This window comes from Tenebrio molitor, chromosome 6 (genome assembly GCF_963966145.1).
Source record: "Tenebrio molitor chromosome 6, icTenMoli1.1, whole genome shotgun sequence".
Classification (NCBI taxonomy): Eukaryota; Metazoa; Arthropoda; class Insecta; order Coleoptera; family Tenebrionidae; genus Tenebrio; species Tenebrio molitor.
This window is the reverse complement of record NC_091051.1, coordinates 1,706,535-1,723,509: the sequence shown is the minus strand read 5'-3', so window position 1 is coordinate 1,723,509 and position 16,975 is coordinate 1,706,535. Positions and strand designations below refer to the sequence as shown.

Here is a 16,975-nt window from a genome sequence, read left to right as displayed (position 1 = left end):
GCCGGATCTACCCTCCAGCAAGTCAGGAGCAGTGGTGACACCCCATTTTCCACAGGCCGTGGCTTCCCAAAGTTTCGGTTGTATTTTGTCACACCGTCGAACTAATTGAGCGTTTGTATTTAACTATAGTCAAATTTCCATTTTCACTCATTATTTCGACGGGTGAATAGTTCTATCAAACTCATTTAATTAGTATATCGCGTTTAGGATTTATAATTTGTTCGACTGTTAAAGTTCCAGTTTTGTCATAAGGCGCGTGATTTCAATAATTGTACTAACTTAAGAAAAAATTTCCTTATCAAGTCCGTCGGGTTTTTATATTCACGGACGATTATCAATCCGTGAGCGACCACGCCAGGAATTGTGTATCGTGCTCACCGAACATTTTTTTGCGCGTGGTTCTTCACGAAGAAAAACATCTTGACTTCAAATTTTTTTTTTGAGCGAAGAAAGACTTAGAGGACCTCTCCGCTTATGCGGGCGGCGTAGCCGAATAGCGACGTTACGTAGGATCCGTCGGCTTTCCTCCTTCACTAAAGAAAGGATTTTTTTTTATTGTTTTGCCGGTACTCGTTTGTTGAACGTCTGGGACCCGGAGGACCCTCCGAGGAGTTAGGTTATTGAAATTTGTACACGCCATAGGGCTAGTCAGGCTTCGTTGTTTTTCTTTTTCATTATTTCATTATTTTCATTGTTTGACATCTGAATAAACGATTAGTTGGAAGATTGTGTATCATTTCCCGTACTCCGGGCTGTTCTCACCAATTTTTCAGCTTCAGTCGGCGTTTCTCGTGGTTCGCATTGTAAACCGAGTCGAAGCCACGACTTGTTCGTTATACCCCTGAACATTCCGGATTTGTAACCGGTAACAGGGTTGCCCAGTTTCGGGAGCGTAATTTATAACGTAACACTACTTATGGGATAAATGTAATACAAATTTCAAAACTAATAACATTTGTGGAAAACGCTTAAACGGGTCTAAGTTGCTCCACTTGTTCATCACATCATCCATTTTTGAGGTATGACGTCACATTCATTTTTTTTAAATAGCAACCCTCACTTTTTCTTCTTTTTTTGATAAACCTTCCTACTACCTAAACGACGAATGAGCAAAAATTAGTACCTTACATAACAATTTTTTTGAGAAAATGACAAATTTTTCTTCAAAAATTTAATTTAATTTTTAATATAAATTTTTGTATTGACCTCAAACAAAAACAAACAAACATCTAAGGTTAACAATAAAATTTAATGCAAATTGTCCTCCGTCAACCATTTGGCACTCATCGACAGTTTGTACACTGCGCTCAATAATGTCAGGGCTTATTTGTTCCATTTCAGCGCGAATTTTCTGGCGTAAATCTTCTAAATTGTTTGGTCTATTAAAATAAATCTTCTATTTCAAACAAATCCATACAAAAGAATTTTTACAGTAAAAATTAAATAAAATTTTTTAAATTAAATTTCTCATTTTCTCAAAAAAAAATGTTATGTAAGGTATGTACCAAGTTTTTTCATTTGTTTAGATAGCAGGAAGGTCTATCAGAGAGAGAAGAAAAAAGTGAGGGCCGCTATTTAAAAAAAAATTAATGTGACGTCATGAACAAGTGAAGCAACTTAAAATAAGCATGATGAGAAATCAAAATTGACCTGTTTCAGCGTTTTCCACAAATGTTATTAGTTTTGAAATGACTTAATTTATTGTAATAAATAAAATAACTGTTTCCACTCTGTACTCTGTATATTGGGATATAAGGTTAGTAAGTACATTATTACATATAACAGAATCGAGGAAGAGTTTGAAACATCGAGACAAAGACGAGACGTTTTTCGCACATTTGCTTATACGAAGAGAATTGACATTGAAGTAATTTTTTTGAGAGAAATATTTTGAAGGCATTAATGTCATTAATTACTTACCGTATTAGGTATCGGTGTCATTATTTACTTACCGCATTAAGGCAGTAAGTAGCTAGTAACAACACGATTGTGCGAACATTTTTTTAATTTTACCCTGTGCCCACTTTAGATGCATACCTATTATTGATAAAAAACTCATTTTTTTAACATAATTATATTACATAAAATACATAGTATTATTCGCGACCTTATCAGTAAAAGATTTGAGACACTTGTGTCTTCATTTAGTTTTTGCAGGTAAAAAAAAAGCAATAGGTTTATTACTTTGCTGTTTTTTCCCTTCATTTTGATTGGATGTTGAATAAAATTATGTATACATATTCAATAATGAAAGTAATCGTGTGAACGTCATTTATGTATTTGATTAATCTGACGTCAAAAAGGATTAAATGATAATTGAAACGAGTCGAGTTTTTTGATTAGGTGTAATTAGAAAACAAGTTATAAATACTGTGCAAAATGTAAATGCGAACAGGACGTATGATAAAAACGTGTAATACTGCAACAAATTAAATAAAATAGGAATAAAAGTGCGAGAATATAAAATTACAACGAAAACACAAATCACAATATAAAAATAATAATCATTATTATTTGGACGAGTATTTGTGTAAATATCTTTCGCTAATCTATTATTTTGCTCTAACAATAAACATTAAAAATATCTAAAAGCTGTACAACAGAGATATCCAACGACACGTATAAATATTTTTGTGCGTAATATATGCACCCAACAAATTAATATCACGATTTAAGCACTCTTCGTTTAATAAACATCTGTTATAATAGTTAGGTAATTAATGCACTTGGAAAAACCATTTAGACTGTTACATGAGAGACATTTGATTTTTTTCCGGAATGTGAATTTGCTTAGTTTCGGCACTATTTTCTTGTAAACGGTACTATAAAAAATAAGGTCACGTTTAAATCTTATCATAAAAAATATATGCTTGCAGCTGTGTATACTACTACTCTAGGTCCATAAGGAAGTAGGCATCATCCCTTCGACCGAATTGGCGGCGGGGGTCAAATTTTCCTGGCACAGAAAATTTAAAGGCAAAAGTACGAGATGACCCTAAAACAAATTGTTATTCTCTCGTTGTATTTTTTCAATGGAAAATCACCTGGATACTCTCCAGCATCTTCTCGGCCCGCGAAATCTCGTTGATGTACAGCGGTTTCTCGTCTTGATTCTTTTTCAAATCGGCGAACGTCTCCACTTTATCGGTCGGAATGCAATGGAAGACTTTCTCGTAGAACTCCGTGTTCAAACTGGCAGTTTTATACCAGACCTCTTTGTAGAAGTAGTCGGAGATTGGGTCGGTAATGTCGAAATCTATCATTTCGTGTTCTTTGCCCAACAAGCCCAGATGCTCCTTGAACAAGTACTTGCGCAAGCTCCCCGCGAATTTGCCGCACGGGAAACTCTCCCCGTTCATGACCCCGTCGTCGAAAGCCTCGTCCTCGATCAGGACCGCGATCTCCGAGTCCCTCTTGCCGATCAGCGAGCGATCGTTGATGTTCGCCGAGCCGCAGATCACGATTTTGTCGTCGACGATCATCAGCTTCGAGTGGACGTAGATCAGCTCGGTGATCGGTTCGTTGTTGAGGGTCGAGTGGGTTCTCAATCCGTAGAAGGAGATGTAATCGGAGGGGTTTTCGATGCCGTGCTCTTGCAATCGCCCGATGATCGAGTCTTTCCCCCTGAAACGAGTCGTGAATGATCGGGTGGCGGCGAAACCGAGACGTACTGAGAGATCGAGGCGTAGTTCCAGTGGGTGATGGCGTGCAGAGACGTCCCGGTCGGTCCTCCCACTTCGCCTTCGAAACCGGGAAGCAGCGGCATCACCACGAAAACTCTGAACACTTCTTTGGCTCTGGAAAAAAAATCACAGTTGACGGTCGGTCGAAGAAGCGAGCGCGGGGCGAACCTGAAGGCTCTGATGATTCGCTTGTAAAGCGCCTCAGCTATTTGGTTTTTGGTGTTGGGGTTGTTGTAAGGCAGCGAGATGAAGAACTGGTTCTCTATGTAGATGTAGTGTTGAGCTTTGTTGATTGTGTCGATGTAGGCCTCGTGAATGCTCTGCTCGACTGTATCTGGTTCTAAAAAACCACAAGACCAAGTACTAACACTTCGTAGGACCTGCGTCAGACAAACACAACATGTAAACAACACAGACTAAATCTTCACGGACAGTTTTTTAATCGAAATGATCAAATTTTCTTTGTTTAGATCGACAAAAAAAAAAGTTTCCGGACTCACTTGGCACGAAACGTTGTTCACTTCGTTCGGGAAAACCACCGGAAGCGTCTTGAACTCTTCGTAACTTTTTGGCAAGAGAAACGGGTAAGTCTTATTCGATTTGGCCTTTTCCAGCTTGGTCGCGTTCCACCTTTGGATGAAGTGTCTGGAGACGTCCCGCGCCGCCGCCCCCTGGACGCACACCCCCACGTCGTGCCACGGCATCCTGGGAGTGGTCACCCGATCGATGAAATCGTCGAAGGGCGAATCCAGATTGTTGAAATCCTTCACTATGAAATTAACATAATCTTTGCCCACCCACAACTTGGAGGACCCGTTCAAGCTTTCCAATATTTCCTCCGGCGTCTGGTTTTCCTTCTCGGGAATACTCTCCTTCTCCTCGACGCTGTCCTCGTGCGGAGTGTAAACTAAATTGATGAGATCTTTTCCTTTGCTCTTGACGGTGTTTTTGATCGTGTCGATCACGTTCTTGCGCTCCATGTTGGGAGTATTGCACTTCATTTTTTCGTTGAGCGGAGGCATCAACAGAGAGTCTCCGGGCTCCAACTGGGGGAGAGGACTCGACGGGAGTTCCGCGGGACAAGTGTCGGGCTCCTCGACGGCGGGGATCGGGGTCTGCTTGTACAGAGGGATGGGGATGGGGTAGAAGGCGTCACCACCGGGTACACTCGACGTCTTTTTTTTCAAAGTGGAGGGGTCGATTGTCGGGGTGATGCTCCCCAAATCGGTCAACCTTCAATTATGTTTTTATTGGTTACGAAGCGAGATGGCGTGACTGTTACCTGTGCTTGGCGTCGTCCCATCGGCCGTAGCACAGGTCGATTCCGCCTACGAAAGCGTAGCTCTGGTCGACGACTACGATTTTTTCGTGGTGGGCCCACAAGAAGACTCCGACTCGGGCGTGGTCCGGGTGCCTCAGGACCTTGATGTTGTCGGACAACTGCGCCAATTTCTGCTTGCTGTAGTAGCTGTTGAGGCCCAGTGCGACCTCGAGTTCTTTGTACAACAGCACGAAGATTTTCACCCCGCTCTCCGCTTTCCTCTGCAACAACTTGTCGAGTCTCCAGTGCTCCCCGCAGATCGCCGGTCGCTTCATGTGTATCTCGGGGCTCAACCACCAGTCCGTGATGAAAATCTCTTCTTTGGCGTTCTCGATGGCGTCGGCGACGGCTGACATGTAACCGGCGCCGTCCACGAACCAGCACGCCGGGATCGTGGTCCGCAAGGGGGCGAACGATCGGTGCTGGTTGGGTTGGACGAAATCTCTGGCTGGAACGGTAACGTACACGGGAGGCGCTCCACAATCGAGATAGAGTAAGTACCTGGACCGGCGGCCATGTCTTTGAGGGCTTCGACCCACTCGCGGCTCTTCCTCCGCGTCCAGCATTTGAAAGCGATCTGCCTGAAGAGCGTGATTATTTGGAATCCAGTTTGCAAACCGATAGAGTACAGCCCGGACGACACCTCGAAGCCCTGGTCGAACAAAATCACGCATTTGATGATGCCGTCTTCGGGGTTGACGTAACCGAAACACGTATCTTTGATGAAAAACCATCGCTCGACCCAGCGGGCGCACAAAATGTCGTTGCACAAGTGTTGACATCTGGAAAAATGTCAATGCGTCAGTGCTGACCTCTGGAGAAACGTCAACGAAACGTCGAGCGTGACCGACTTGATTATTTTTTGGCTCACCTAATGCAAAAGAGACACCTGATGAGGCCGCAACAGTTGCAACCGGCTTGTCCCGGTTGAGTGCTCCCGGTCCTCTTCTTGATCATCCCCTCTTTGCCTTTGGCCCCCAAGCCCTGGACGAACGACAGATGCGAAACTTCCAAAAATTCGATCTGCAAGAGACACCGCGATTAAAAGAACTTGTCAAGAGGGGCGATTACGGTACAGTGGTGGGATGGTTGCGATAAATGTTGATTGACAGCAGGTTGTTGAGATAACTCTCCAACTGCTTGATCCTGTCGCCCAGCTTGTCATAGGGCACTAAAATCTCAGGTTTTTTCGGAAATCTAGAAAAAACGTCATCAGTTGCGCTTTTTACGGTGACGCAACTACCTGGGCAGGGCAGCCTTCCTCTTGCCTCTCCCGCTCTTGGGCATCGACATTTTAAAACTCTTTCTTTTTCTTTTGTGGGTCTTGCTGGGAAATGGTATGTTCAAGCCTGCCCGGAACAGTAGCAACTGCTGGTGCAAATTCTGTATCTGTTTGTAGCGTTTTTTGATCTGCCAGGTGAAACTTCCATGAGTCAAAGAAATGGTGTACAAATTGGGGTTAATCATGTGGGTGGTGAGGTTGCGCTCGTAATCTGTGATCGCGGCGACCACATCGACGGACGGTATAAACACGTTTCTCTTGAAAGACTTGAACTTGACCGGGGGCTTGTGGATTGTTTGAAAAACGAGTCCATCACCTTCATCTTGAAAGTAATTTCGGTGAGAGAGAACACGACCGAGGGGCAGCTTACCTTCGACCTCTTCGTCGGAGCGTTCGATGACCACGGGCCCGTCCCCCACGTCCACGATGATGAGAGACTCCGGAACGCCCAACTCGTCGTCGTACTCCGACCCTCCGAGACTCGGTCTCGTCAACGAGACTTCGTTGTTGCACTCACCCTCCTCCTCCTCCATCCTGAAACAGATTCCGTGTGGTTTTTCAAAAGTTTTCAGTCAAGATGAAGCGGTAAATACCTAACTATGTTAATTGTTGACATGACGGACTTTTTTGCGTGCGGTGAAGGCAAACGGTGCGGCAGTGGTTTCTTATCTTATCGGATTAGGATTTTGGTAGAGAATGCGGAGATAATATAAAGACAATACGAGGTAAGGAGCATAACCTAGATGAGGAGCGACCGTGCGTTACACGAACAAGACCACTTACATGATAGTTCCATCGAAGGGATCCGGGGCTCCGTTACAACTAAAGTGGTTTTATAAATAGTTGCATGGGTCGCTTAATTAAATAGCGTGCCTGTGATGTAACCCATCCTGAGAAATTGAGTAATCAGGGAAATTCGAAGGAATTACGAGTCATTTAGTCGGCGCTCGAATGTAGGCAATACACTATACACAAACATCTGTCATATAACTAGTTTGACATTATTTTGTTGTTTTTCTTGATAACGTGACAAGTAGGTCATGTGATAACAATTGTCCAATGAATTTTTAATCTATTGGATTCGAACCAATGGAATCAATGACGGAGCAGTTTTTTTTTTATTTTCACATTTAAAAAATAATGAAGACTGCACAAATGGCATTTATTCATTAAAATCACGTAATAATTCAAATTTGTTGTTGTCTTTAAGCACCCCAGGTCGAAACTGTGCGTTTTAGCAATATTGTTTGTGCAAACACAACTACGCAGTTTTTTAAACAATTTCTCAATTATTTTCTCAGGCTTAGGCAAATGTAATCTCTGTCAACAACGCTAAATCTTGATTTCATTCAGAGTCGTTCATATCTGTCCTTCTGCTTACAAGTTTAATCTCTTGTATTCAAATGGGCATAAATTCGTTGTCTTTGTGTTGTCTTTGCGACAATTTGCGCACCAATCTACACGCAAAATGTTGCGTCTCGTGCTTCTCGTCTTGACAATTTTCCAAATTTCCTCAATCAAATGTGAAGTCGCCAATAATGTAACAGACATCGCAAATTTATATTTTCAGTACGTCGAAAACGCAACAATAAGTCACGAATGCAAAATCCAGCTCAACCTTTTGGCGTTGGGTCTGGGCGCGCGGAAAGAATGGGCGTTGAAAAGTAAGTAGATCGGCGCCAGAAATGTGTCTCTGATTGATTCGCGCAGTGTTGGACGCGACGGCGAAGCCCCAAGCCGGGATCCTGTTGGGGAACATCATGCACGTGGGAAATTACGACGAGTGTCTGGAGGTCGACGAAGACCTGTTCGGATTGAAGATTCAGGGCAAGTACTGCACGGCTGTGCTCCAAGCCCACCCGACCTACGGAGAAGATTTCGCGAAGCTGCTGACATCGCTGAATGTGAAGGGTTGCATTTCGCAAAGTATCGATGAAACGTCGTATTTTGCAGGCTGGCGATAAAGTCGTCGAGGGAGACATTCTGATGGAGCTGCGGAAATCTTACGGGGTCTGCGTCCCGAAAGGTTGCACCATAGAAGACTTGCGAAACTTGTCGAACAGCATCGAGGAAGAGTTTCAGTCTCCGGCTCATTTTCATTTCGCCGAAGAGTACTGCGACGGGGGCGAGAAGCCACCCTTCAGCGCCGCCGCGATCGTCGCCATGTCCGTACGAGTCGAGGCGACCCGCGGATGTTACAATTTCTCTGTTCCAGATTCGTTTTTTCCGCTTTCGCCGTCATCGTCGTCTGCAGCACCCTCTACGACGTATTTTGCTACCAGCGTCTCGCGGGTACGACTCGCCGGACCGTGGCGACCCCGTAATGATCGCTTTTTTCCAGAGAAAAGTCCCAACTTGTTCGTCGCCTTTTCGGTACTGACCAACACTCAAAGATTGCTGTCAACGCAGACGACCGAGTCTACTTTGGGGTGCCTCAACGGGATGAGAGTGATCAGCATGATGTGGATCATCATCGCTCACGGCTACCAATTCGCGTTTTTCACTCCGGAAGTCAACGCGGTTCACATCATATGGGTAAAGTCCCCCAAACAGCCAAACGAAACTTGATTTGGCCGTTGCAGTGGAAAGATCATCTTCTGAGCTCAATCATCATGGCGGCCTCGGTGGCGGTGGACACGTTTTTTACCATCAGCGGGCTGCTTCTGGTCTACCTATTTATGAAGAGCAACGACAAAGGTGTTAAATTCTCTCTGCCGATGTTCTACTTGCACAGGATTTTGAGGTGAACAAACTCCTAAATCTCGAGTATCTTCTCGACTGCTGTCTCCACAGATTGACGCCCTCTTTGGCGATGGTGGCGCTGCTCTCGGCCACTTTAATCACCCACATGGGCAGCGGACCCTTCTGGCCTGCAATGTACGTGACGTTTCAGGAATCGTGCGAGAAAAACTGGTGGTCAACTGTGACCTACTTGCAAAACTACGTCCATACTCACAACCAAGTACGACATTCATTCATTTTTGTACAAACTTGACCCGCGTCTAAATTTTGTTTTCAAGTGCGTGGGACAAGCTTGGTACTTGGCGGTGGACACTCAGATGTACTTCCTGTCTCCCGTGGTACTGTTTCCTTTGTTGAGGTGGCCCAAACAAACGATTGGGGCGATCGGAGTGTTCGTCGTCTTGAACTGCGCTTATGTGTTCGAAATATCTTGGAAGAAGCAACTAGGAGCGACATTTTTCAGGTGTGACGAAATCGTTTGTGTATTTTTAATCGCGCGATGGTTACAGCCAGGATGAGGCGCAGTACGCGTATATCTACAGCCCCACTCACGTTAGAGGAACCGTTTACCTCATGGGTATGGTCTGCGGCTACTTCATATTCCAAACGAAGAACAAACGACTCGAGTTACGCAAGGTACAAGCTCTACTTATTGATCAAAGTTAATAAATTGAATTGACGGTCGCGTCGATGATGTAGTCTATGGTGGCGCTCTTGTGGGTTTTGTCTCTGCTGGCGCTGACAGGAATTGTCTTCGCCCATTCCTCCTTCAACGCCGATCAATACACCGTACTAGAAGGGGCTCTGTTTAATTCTTTGAGTAGAGTAAGTTGGAGCGGAGCTCTGTGCGTCGTCATCTTGCTGTGCGTCAACGGTTATGGCGGTGTCGTGAACTCGTTCCTGTCGAGTAACGTCTTCACAGTTTTGATCCGCTTGAATTACAACGTCTATCTCTTGCATTTACTCGTGATAGGGGAGGTCGTCGGTCAAGGGAGAACTCCCATCCATTTCTCTAATCTGGTCGGAGTGAGTGCACATTTTGCGACTCCGGCGCGTTCTCATTGTACATTTGTTCCAGTTTCACAGCTTTTGGGGGAATTATGCTTTTAGTTTGGGGGCTGCGGTCGTTTGGACCTTAGCTTTCGAGTCACCTGTACTGGTCATAGAAAAAATTGTATTCGGACAAAGTAAGTTCGTCGTGACGGCGAAAAACGAGTTGACATAATATTTACAGAAAAAAAATCACACCCCAAGAAGTCTTTGGAAAATGGAGTAAAAAACGGAATAGGAGCGGAAAATAAGGTTTGCGACGTACCAACCATCTCGACTAGTTCGAACTAGTGGTTGAGAATATTAAATAAATTAACGATTTTGAAATTGACTTTTATTTCTTGTTACCCCCCATATGACGTCATTGATTTGACATGTGACATGTGTCAAATGTCAGAGAGTGTGAGAGAGATGAGGATAGTTTGGTGTGGGATTCAAATTTATCATATTATTTTGGTTAATTACTAAAAATATATCAAAACTTTAACCCTCCCGTAACATGCGAAAGTGTCTAATTACTTAAACCTTGTTAAAACTAGTATTACTAATGGCTGTAGATATTTTGGGACAAACTTGGTAAGTGAGGTTAGGTTTCGACTTCCTATCGTTTCGCACGGATTTTTTAGGAGTATCTCTCAAAAAGGTCAAGATATTATTACGGAAAACAACACGGTTAACGACAAAGCAACGCTGTTAAAAAATGCACTTAACGTAAGTCTCCGGAAAAATACGTGTTTTAGTTTAATTTCCCAGTTTTTCTAGTCCGATTTGAAGGAGATCGGTAGCCCGGTTTTGGCCAAAAACGCAAACAAAGCAAATATTTCTCAGGTGATGGTGCATTTTCGTGGTTACAACTTGTTAACGAGGAGAAGTTGTAGGTTGTTTTACAAATCCAGAAAATCCGGAATGTTTCTGCCCCTAAGGCCAACGAGAATTCTCAAGCGGCGCCGCGCATGTTAAAACTGATGCTCACAGATGGTGATACGTACATTCAAGCCGTCGAAACTGCCCCCATACCGTCACTCAATCGGGACAAAACTCCCCCAGGTTCGAAATTGTTGATTCACTCTGCTAAAATATGCTCTGGATATGTACTCTTGGACTCGAGCAACTGTTCGCTGTTAGGGGGTCAAGTTCCGGCGCTTTGCGAAAAGTGGGAGTTGGCCAAAAGCGTGAAGCATCAGAGCAGACAAAATGGTAAAAAAAATCTCTTTATAAGTGTATTTTTGATTGGATTTTTTTTTGTCAAAGCTTCAAGCGACGGTCCTCCCGCTTGGGTCAATTTCGGGGGTAAAATCCAGGTGGAGGTTCAAGACAAGCAGTTCAAATCGCTGGAGACTAAGAGTCAAGAAGCGAAAGAAAATTCGAAATTCGATCTGCAAAGGCAGGATGCAATCGCTGAAGCTGCGTCCGGCGCGGTGAAAAAAGTGTTTGGCGGCGGTTCGAAGCAGCCCGTCCAGCCCGCCTTTAACCCTAGAGCTAAGAAATCAAACGAGTTTCCCGTGAGGGACAAGAGGAATATGAAAATGAAGACCGGCAACGGGAAAGAAATGGAAGAAAAACTTCAAAAACCGCTAGAAAAGGTTTCTCTGTTTGATTTCCTTGAAGATAAGCTTCCGCCGAACGAAAATCTTGGAAACGATGTTTCGCAAGAACCGTTTAAACCTCATCCAAATAATAACGTTCAGAGAAACACGCCGACTAATTACCAGAACAATAGATATCATAATCCTTACGTAAATGCGAAAGTTACGGGTAATAATTCTGAATATCAAAATAACTCGAGCAGGTGGAAGAGCGGCGCCTATCCGAACAAACAAGCCGAGAAAGATAAACCGGAGAAAAATCCGGAGATCAACGGATTGAGCAACAGCTTCGGGAAGATGTCGCTCAATTCGCAGTTCGCGAGCAGGAGTCTGAAGCAGCATTTGAACTTGGGCCCCCAGAAGAAGAACAACGCCGCCGAAAGTGTCAACAGTTCGGCGACCTGGAAAGTCGGAGACGATTGCGTCGCCAAATATTGGGAAGACGGAAAGGTTTCACGTTTGCATAATTTTTTGTTTAGCGGAGGGACAAAAACACTGTCTGTCTGTTTTTCCGTACTTTTTCGTGTCGATTGTTATTTTTGAGTTTTGACATTTCATTGTGTAAACACAGCGACACGGACGCCATCTACAGTTGTCTCTACTAAACTAGTCAGGCACAGTAGTTGGCTGTGCATCGGTTTTTCTAATCAAAATGGCCGATATTGTTTTTGTCTTATTTTTAAACTTGTGCTTGTAGAAGTGTTGTGACACAGATATTTTCAGTACTACAACGCCAACATTACGGCCGTAACCGATACGACGTGCGTCGTGAAGTTCAAAGGATATGGTAATATCGAGGAAGTGCTAAAAACTGATTGTCTTCCAGTTAGCAGCGAAGCAAATAAAAAATCACATTATACAGGTAATTGACGCGTTTATTTGAATTGGCAAAAAAATCATGTTCTTTTCAGGACCAATGGAGTTCAGAAGGAACACACGGACATACAGGAGACAGTAGTAGTCAGTCAATTAAACTAATTAACTCGATAATTTATTGTTGGTTTTTTTACTAATAAATTATTTCTCGATTAAGATTTTGTAAAAAAATCCAAAAGTTTCTCGTAGGTGGCTGACGTGCGCGGAGGTGGACTAGTTTGTGATTTCGCCGTTGGCGCTGCATGATGTCATCCGATAGGACCTCCGGGAAATAGATTAAAGCACCTCTCGATTCAATTCTGATTAAATTACGTAACGCGTTCGACCAATTTTGTAAATATTTTAGTTCACGATCACGGGGATGTTAATGTTGCACTTACGATGATGATTCTGGCAGCGTTCTTTTTCTAAAACGTTTTATGTAATTCGAGTCGTTTTTCTTTCAACTTCGAGGTCCGGCAAAAAAAAACTTTACCGTTCACTTGTTACAAAACAGACAGAAGAACAGTCGAAGAAGCCAGTGTTTGTTGTGCGCGTCCCTGGATCGGTCGTCGTGTCGCCTGCATTCAAATTTCAAACCATAGAGTAAGAATATATTTTTATTGATATCATTCAGCACAGTTGAAAAGAATAAATTAGATACAAAATTTGTTACTGAGACAATAAAACAAGTATGCAGCTATGCTACATTGTATAAAAGATTAACATGTGTATTAAAAGTTATAAATTGACAAGTTACACTTTGATATAAACACAAAAATATGTATGTACAGAAGACTCGTAATAAAACGGTTTACGTTTAAATACATGACTAGAGATTCAGTTTGTCTTGATTTGGCCAAGCGATTTTAGCGTCAGTCCTTTTGTAAGCTAGCATAGTGTGTTTGCTCCCGCTGATGAAGTCCTGGGGACATTCGTTATCCAACAGTAAAGTTTCTGAAACAGACGCCAAACATAACCTCAAAATCTCCCAAACGCGGTTGAGTCAGTCACCTTCCCCGTCCGTGACTCGATAGAGAGCGTAATCCTGCGGATTCGTTATCCTAGCCTTGTGCGCGATGATATTGCAGACGTCCTTCGTGGTCATGTGCGGTTTCGCCGGCAACGTCTTCGTCAAGATCGACCCGTGCAGCTCGTCGGGAACCACCACTTTCAGCACCGACTGGAACCGAACGCTCGTCCAACTCGCACAAACCACAGACTCGCGCCCACTTACGTCGTTCTTCGCGTTGTTACTCTTGACGTTCTCCACGCAACTCTCTTTGAAGTTCTTGAGCACGTGGACCGCCGACGACAACGTGGTCAAGTAGTAGCCCCCTTCGCCCGACAGCAGCGACGGATGCAGCAGCCCCCACATGTACTCGGCCTCGATTTCCGCCGCGACGAAATTCGTCCTGACCAATACCCACACGAACAACGGCAGGAAGTCGTCCGCCCCCAGCTGCGCCGCCTTCCCCGACCCCGTCAGCTGCCCGGTCTTCACCTGAAACCTCGATTAACACCGCCGATCACACCCGCAACGAGATACTCACCGAATTGAAGATGGTGGCGATGGCCGCGAGGAGGTACTCCAGCTTCTCGAGGGGCGAGTCCGCCGTCTGGAGCCTCTGCAAGTACTGGGAGATCGTGCCGAGGGAGCTGTCCGACGGCAGAGTGATTTTCGGCTGAAACTCGCAAATTAATTTCGGCGAGAAGAGATTGGTATCGACGCACCTTGATGGCCAACTCTGCGATGGGGCGCGTCGCCGCGAACTGGATGTTGTCCGCCAACAACCTGATGGCTCCGGTTTTGGTGTAGTGGTCGAGGAACAACTTCTGCAAGTGTCCTTTCAGCGGTTTCACCACCAACTTGTGCATCACCCCTTCCAAGATGGCGTCCAAATTGAGAAACTCCGTCGGTTTCAGCTTGCTCCTCTCCCTCTCGATCTCCTTGTAGAACCCCTTCTCGCCGTGTTTCACCAGGTAGTTCTTCATCCCCGACATGAACTGCCTCATGTTCCTCATGATTATCTGCGGATTGGTCTCTTTCGACTCGCAGGTGCAAGCGATGAAGTTGTCGATGTTTTGAGCGAACGTGGTGTTCTTGTCTTGGGCCAGCTCCAGGGCGTAGGTCCTGATGGCGGCCCCCACGGCTTTCGGTCCGCTCCGCTCTCTGTTCCTCAACGCTTGCAAACGTGGGGCGGCTGAAACTGACTCTCTTAGCACGTGACCGCGCGACACCCGACCTACCACTCACAAAGTAGCGGATCCAGTCTGTCCTTGAAGCTCTTCGACCTGTTCATCACTTTTGTACCGTGGTCGATCCGTTCCGACACGGAATCGTCCGTCTGCAACACAACGATCACATGATCACAACAAAACAAATGACAAACGACGACGGACAGACCTCCGCGACTCCCTGGTTCAGTTCCGTCCACGGGTCGGAGAATTCGGTGAGCTCGCTGATCTCCGACGGCGGCGCCCTCGGGACTCTCCGGTCGTCGACGTTGTCGTAGGCGGACATCCTGCACAGCTCCTCGTCTATCGTCAGTTCTGCGGAGGTGCGGATGTCGGGGAACCGCTTCGAGATCATGTCCTGGACTGTCGTCCTGTCTTCGGGGTCGGGCGTGTACGGCTGCGGCGACGACGACATCAGCGTGGGGATGACCGGCCAGTCCGAGTCGTACTCGGGGTCGCTCGACTCCATCGTGACGTCGCACTCGCTACCTGAAATTTTCGCTGCAACTACCGCATCGATCGAGATTTTGTCAGGCTCACTTCGGAAGGTCCAACCGTTGTCCACTTGCCAGCTGTCGTTGCCGCGGGTTTTGATCGACGGCGGCTGCACCGGCTTCGCTTCGGGCTTGCGCAACGCGGGGAGTCTCTGCTTGGGGCTCAGGTTGTCCGCTGAAGACGACATCCCTGCAAATCAATCGAAGTTGTTTTGTTGTCACGTCGTCCGAGTGACTCACCGTTGAAGTCCGAGTCTATCCGCTCCAGGCCCGGGCTCAGGGGCGAGTGCGACAGCAGACCCGGCGGATTGGAGTGGCGCTGCTGCATCGGAATCATCGTCCGGGGGAGCGGCCTCCTCGGCACCGGGTTCGCGATGGAATCCGCCGGTTCGGCGTAGAAGGGACTCCCCTGCTTGGGGGCGTGGGGGCTCGCCATGTCCTCGATGAGGGGCGACTGGAGGAGCTGATTCTTGCAGTTCTGCACCGGGGTGCTGCAGTCGCTCCTGTGCGACTCCACCGGACTGAGCACGTTGTTGTTGAGCGAGACCACGTTCGCGGTGTGCTGGAGCAGATCGGGCGAGGCCAGACTCTTGGGCTTGTTGGTCGTCGGTTCGTTGGTCCACACGTCTTCGTAATCGCTGATCTTGTCGCCCAGACCGCTCCTGTAGTAGAAAGTGGGCGAGTCGACGATGTCGCTTTCTTGATAGTGCTTGGACAACTTGTGTTTGGAGCGTTTGCTGTGTCGCGATGTTTTGCTCGCCGATAAAGGCGATAACGTATCGGGAGATAAGAGGCTGTTCAGGTCGGAATTGGGCGAGAGGATTGACCCGTTGGGCGAGAGAACCTGGTCGGTGGGGCCGCCCCTCCTCGAGCTGCCCTTCGACGATATCGTCGAGTTGCACTGGCCCTCGGGCGACATCCTCTTGGGGTCGCAGCGGACCACCTCGACCTCCGACCCTTGCTGCTCGTCGGTGCCTTGCGCGTTCACGCTGAACGTGACGGTGGTGGTGACCGTGAAGTTGTTTTGGGGAGTCGACGGCTTGGACCACCTGGGTGGAGGCGGCGGGGGCGTCTTGGACGCGCTCTCGTTCTTCGGCTTCGACAGTTCGACCTTGTTGGGTTCGATGAAACTCATCAGGTTCAAGGTGTTGGGTCTCGCCGGTCTGCTGTTCTCCTTCGGAATGGGAGTCGAAGGCTCCGCCGTCTTGAACGTCGTCATCAGCGGGTTCAGGTTGAGGACCAGGTCGGCGTCGGGACTCGTCGCCGCCGACGGCGGAGGGCTGTACCGCCAGAACTCCTGTCCGAGGAGGGCGAGCGACGACAACTGCTGTCTGCTCTTCGCCTCCCTTATCGCTTTCGGCAAGGTCAGCTGCACCGGAAGCTCGTCGCAACAGTTGGCGTAGTGAGCGATCAGTTCCGGTATGCTGCCGAAGCGGTTCTCGCTCGTCTCGAGCCCCAAATGTCCTTCGGTGGACTGGATGAGGTAGTGCTCGATGTAGGGTCCCTTGTCGATGGGGAGTCGCACGGAGAGGGCCATGGTGTCGCTCTGCGACGACTGTCTTACCACGAAACAACCTTCTTCTTTGCCTTGGAGCAAGTGGAACGCCCCGGCTCTCTGGATTCCGGGCAGGAACCAGATGGGGTGCGACCTGATCAGGCGTTCGGTGAGACCGATGTCGCAGGTGGCTCCGTAACCTTGAAAAACGCCATGAAAACGCCATCGG

At 46.6% G+C, this 16,975-nt stretch overlaps 4 protein-coding genes across 17 annotated transcripts in view; 2 read left to right on the top strand and 2 right to left on the bottom strand.

Moving 5' to 3' along the window:
• Positions 1–1,722: 1,722 nt before the first annotated feature.
• Pld (Phospholipase D) lies at positions 1,723–7,503 on the bottom strand. Of its 2 annotated transcripts, XM_069051108.1 has the most exons (13): positions 7,070–7,503; positions 6,880–6,955; positions 6,657–6,820; positions 6,248–6,608; positions 6,081–6,201; positions 5,876–6,027; positions 5,506–5,786; positions 4,966–5,452; positions 4,184–4,916; positions 3,852–4,063; positions 3,672–3,797; positions 3,045–3,624; positions 1,723–2,995 (listed from the first exon to the last, which is right to left on the bottom strand). In XM_069051108.1, the coding sequence occupies exons 1-13, from the start codon at positions 7,080–7,082 to the stop codon at positions 2,894–2,896; spliced, it is 3,408 nt and encodes a 1,135-aa protein (XP_068907209.1). In that variant the 5' UTR covers positions 7,083–7,503; the 3' UTR covers positions 1,723–2,893. The 2 variants fall into 2 exon arrangements, with proteins under 2 accessions (XP_068907209.1, XP_068907210.1); XM_069051109.1 differs by lacking the exon at positions 6,880–6,955.
• Positions 7,504–7,651: 148 nt separating this feature from the next.
• On the top strand, positions 7,652–10,405 carry LOC138133256 (nose resistant to fluoxetine protein 6-like). The gene is made up of 12 exons (XM_069051114.1): positions 7,652–7,950; positions 7,997–8,190; positions 8,240–8,451; positions 8,502–8,578; positions 8,628–8,821; positions 8,869–9,029; positions 9,080–9,248; positions 9,307–9,491; positions 9,538–9,664; positions 9,728–10,054; positions 10,107–10,215; positions 10,263–10,405. Exons 1-12 carry the CDS (start codon positions 7,755–7,757, stop codon positions 10,367–10,369), a joined length of 2,058 nt encoding a protein of 685 aa, XP_068907215.1. The 5' UTR covers positions 7,652–7,754; the 3' UTR covers positions 10,370–10,405.
• A 58-nt stretch (positions 10,406–10,463) lies between these two features.
• Positions 10,464–12,696, top strand: LOC138133258 (tudor domain-containing protein 3-like). Its single transcript, XM_069051117.1, has 7 exons — positions 10,464–10,654; positions 10,705–10,789; positions 10,841–10,906; positions 10,957–11,275; positions 11,330–12,114; positions 12,388–12,526; positions 12,576–12,696. Exons 1-7 carry the CDS (start codon positions 10,626–10,628, stop codon positions 12,620–12,622), a joined length of 1,470 nt encoding a protein of 489 aa, XP_068907218.1. The 5' UTR covers positions 10,464–10,625; the 3' UTR covers positions 12,623–12,696.
• A 430-nt stretch (positions 12,697–13,126) lies between these two features.
• spri (sprint) overlaps positions 13,127–16,975 on the bottom strand; it is a 57,856-nt gene continuing 54,007 nt past the window's right edge. For 12 of the 13 annotated variants that reach the window (XM_069051098.1, XM_069051106.1, XM_069051102.1 and 9 more), the window contains 8 exons: positions 15,492–16,946; positions 15,298–15,441; positions 14,927–15,246; positions 14,777–14,867; positions 14,254–14,723; positions 14,073–14,204; positions 13,534–14,023; positions 13,127–13,476 (listed from right to left, as the gene is read on the bottom strand). In XM_069051098.1, the coding sequence (XP_068907199.1) occupies positions 13,352–13,476; positions 13,534–14,023; positions 14,073–14,204; positions 14,254–14,723; positions 14,777–14,867; positions 14,927–15,246; positions 15,298–15,441; positions 15,492–16,946 (3,227 nt within the window). In that variant the 3' untranslated portion in view covers positions 13,127–13,351. The remainder of the gene's footprint in view (positions 13,477–13,533; positions 14,024–14,072; positions 14,205–14,253; positions 14,724–14,776; positions 14,868–14,926; positions 15,247–15,297; positions 15,442–15,491; positions 16,947–16,975) is intronic. The other variant, XM_069051095.1, reaches the window with a different exon arrangement.

Bases quoted from the DNA above. Each gene is read 5' to 3' on its own strand.
- Pld (XM_069051108.1), bottom strand. The intron at 6,028-6,080 runs GTACCGTAATCG...TGTCTCTTGCAG, and splicing joins ATCGCAACCATCCCACCACT to ATCGAATTTTTGGAAGTTTC. The intron at 3,625-3,671 runs GTACGTCTCGGT...GACTCGTTTCAG, and splicing joins AACTACGCCTCGATCTCTCA to GGGGAAAGACTCGATCATCG.
- LOC138133256 (XM_069051114.1), top strand. From the start codon at position 7,755: ATGTTGCGTCTCGTGCTTCTCGTCTTGACAATTTTCCAAATTTCCTCA. The intron at 8,452-8,501 runs GTCCGTACGAGT...TCTCTGTTCCAG, and splicing joins GCCGCCGCGATCGTCGCCAT to ATTCGTTTTTTCCGCTTTCG. The intron at 8,822-8,868 runs GTAAAGTCCCCC...TGGCCGTTGCAG, and splicing joins ACGCGGTTCACATCATATGG to TGGAAAGATCATCTTCTGAG.
- LOC138133258 (XM_069051117.1), top strand. From the start codon at position 10,626: ATGGCTGTAGATATTTTGGGACAAACTTG. The intron at 10,790-10,840 runs GTAAGTCTCCGG...CAGTTTTTCTAG, and splicing joins TGTTAAAAAATGCACTTAAC to TCCGATTTGAAGGAGATCGG. The intron at 12,527-12,575 runs GTAATTGACGCG...TGTTCTTTTCAG, and splicing joins TAAAAAATCACATTATACAG to GACCAATGGAGTTCAGAAGG.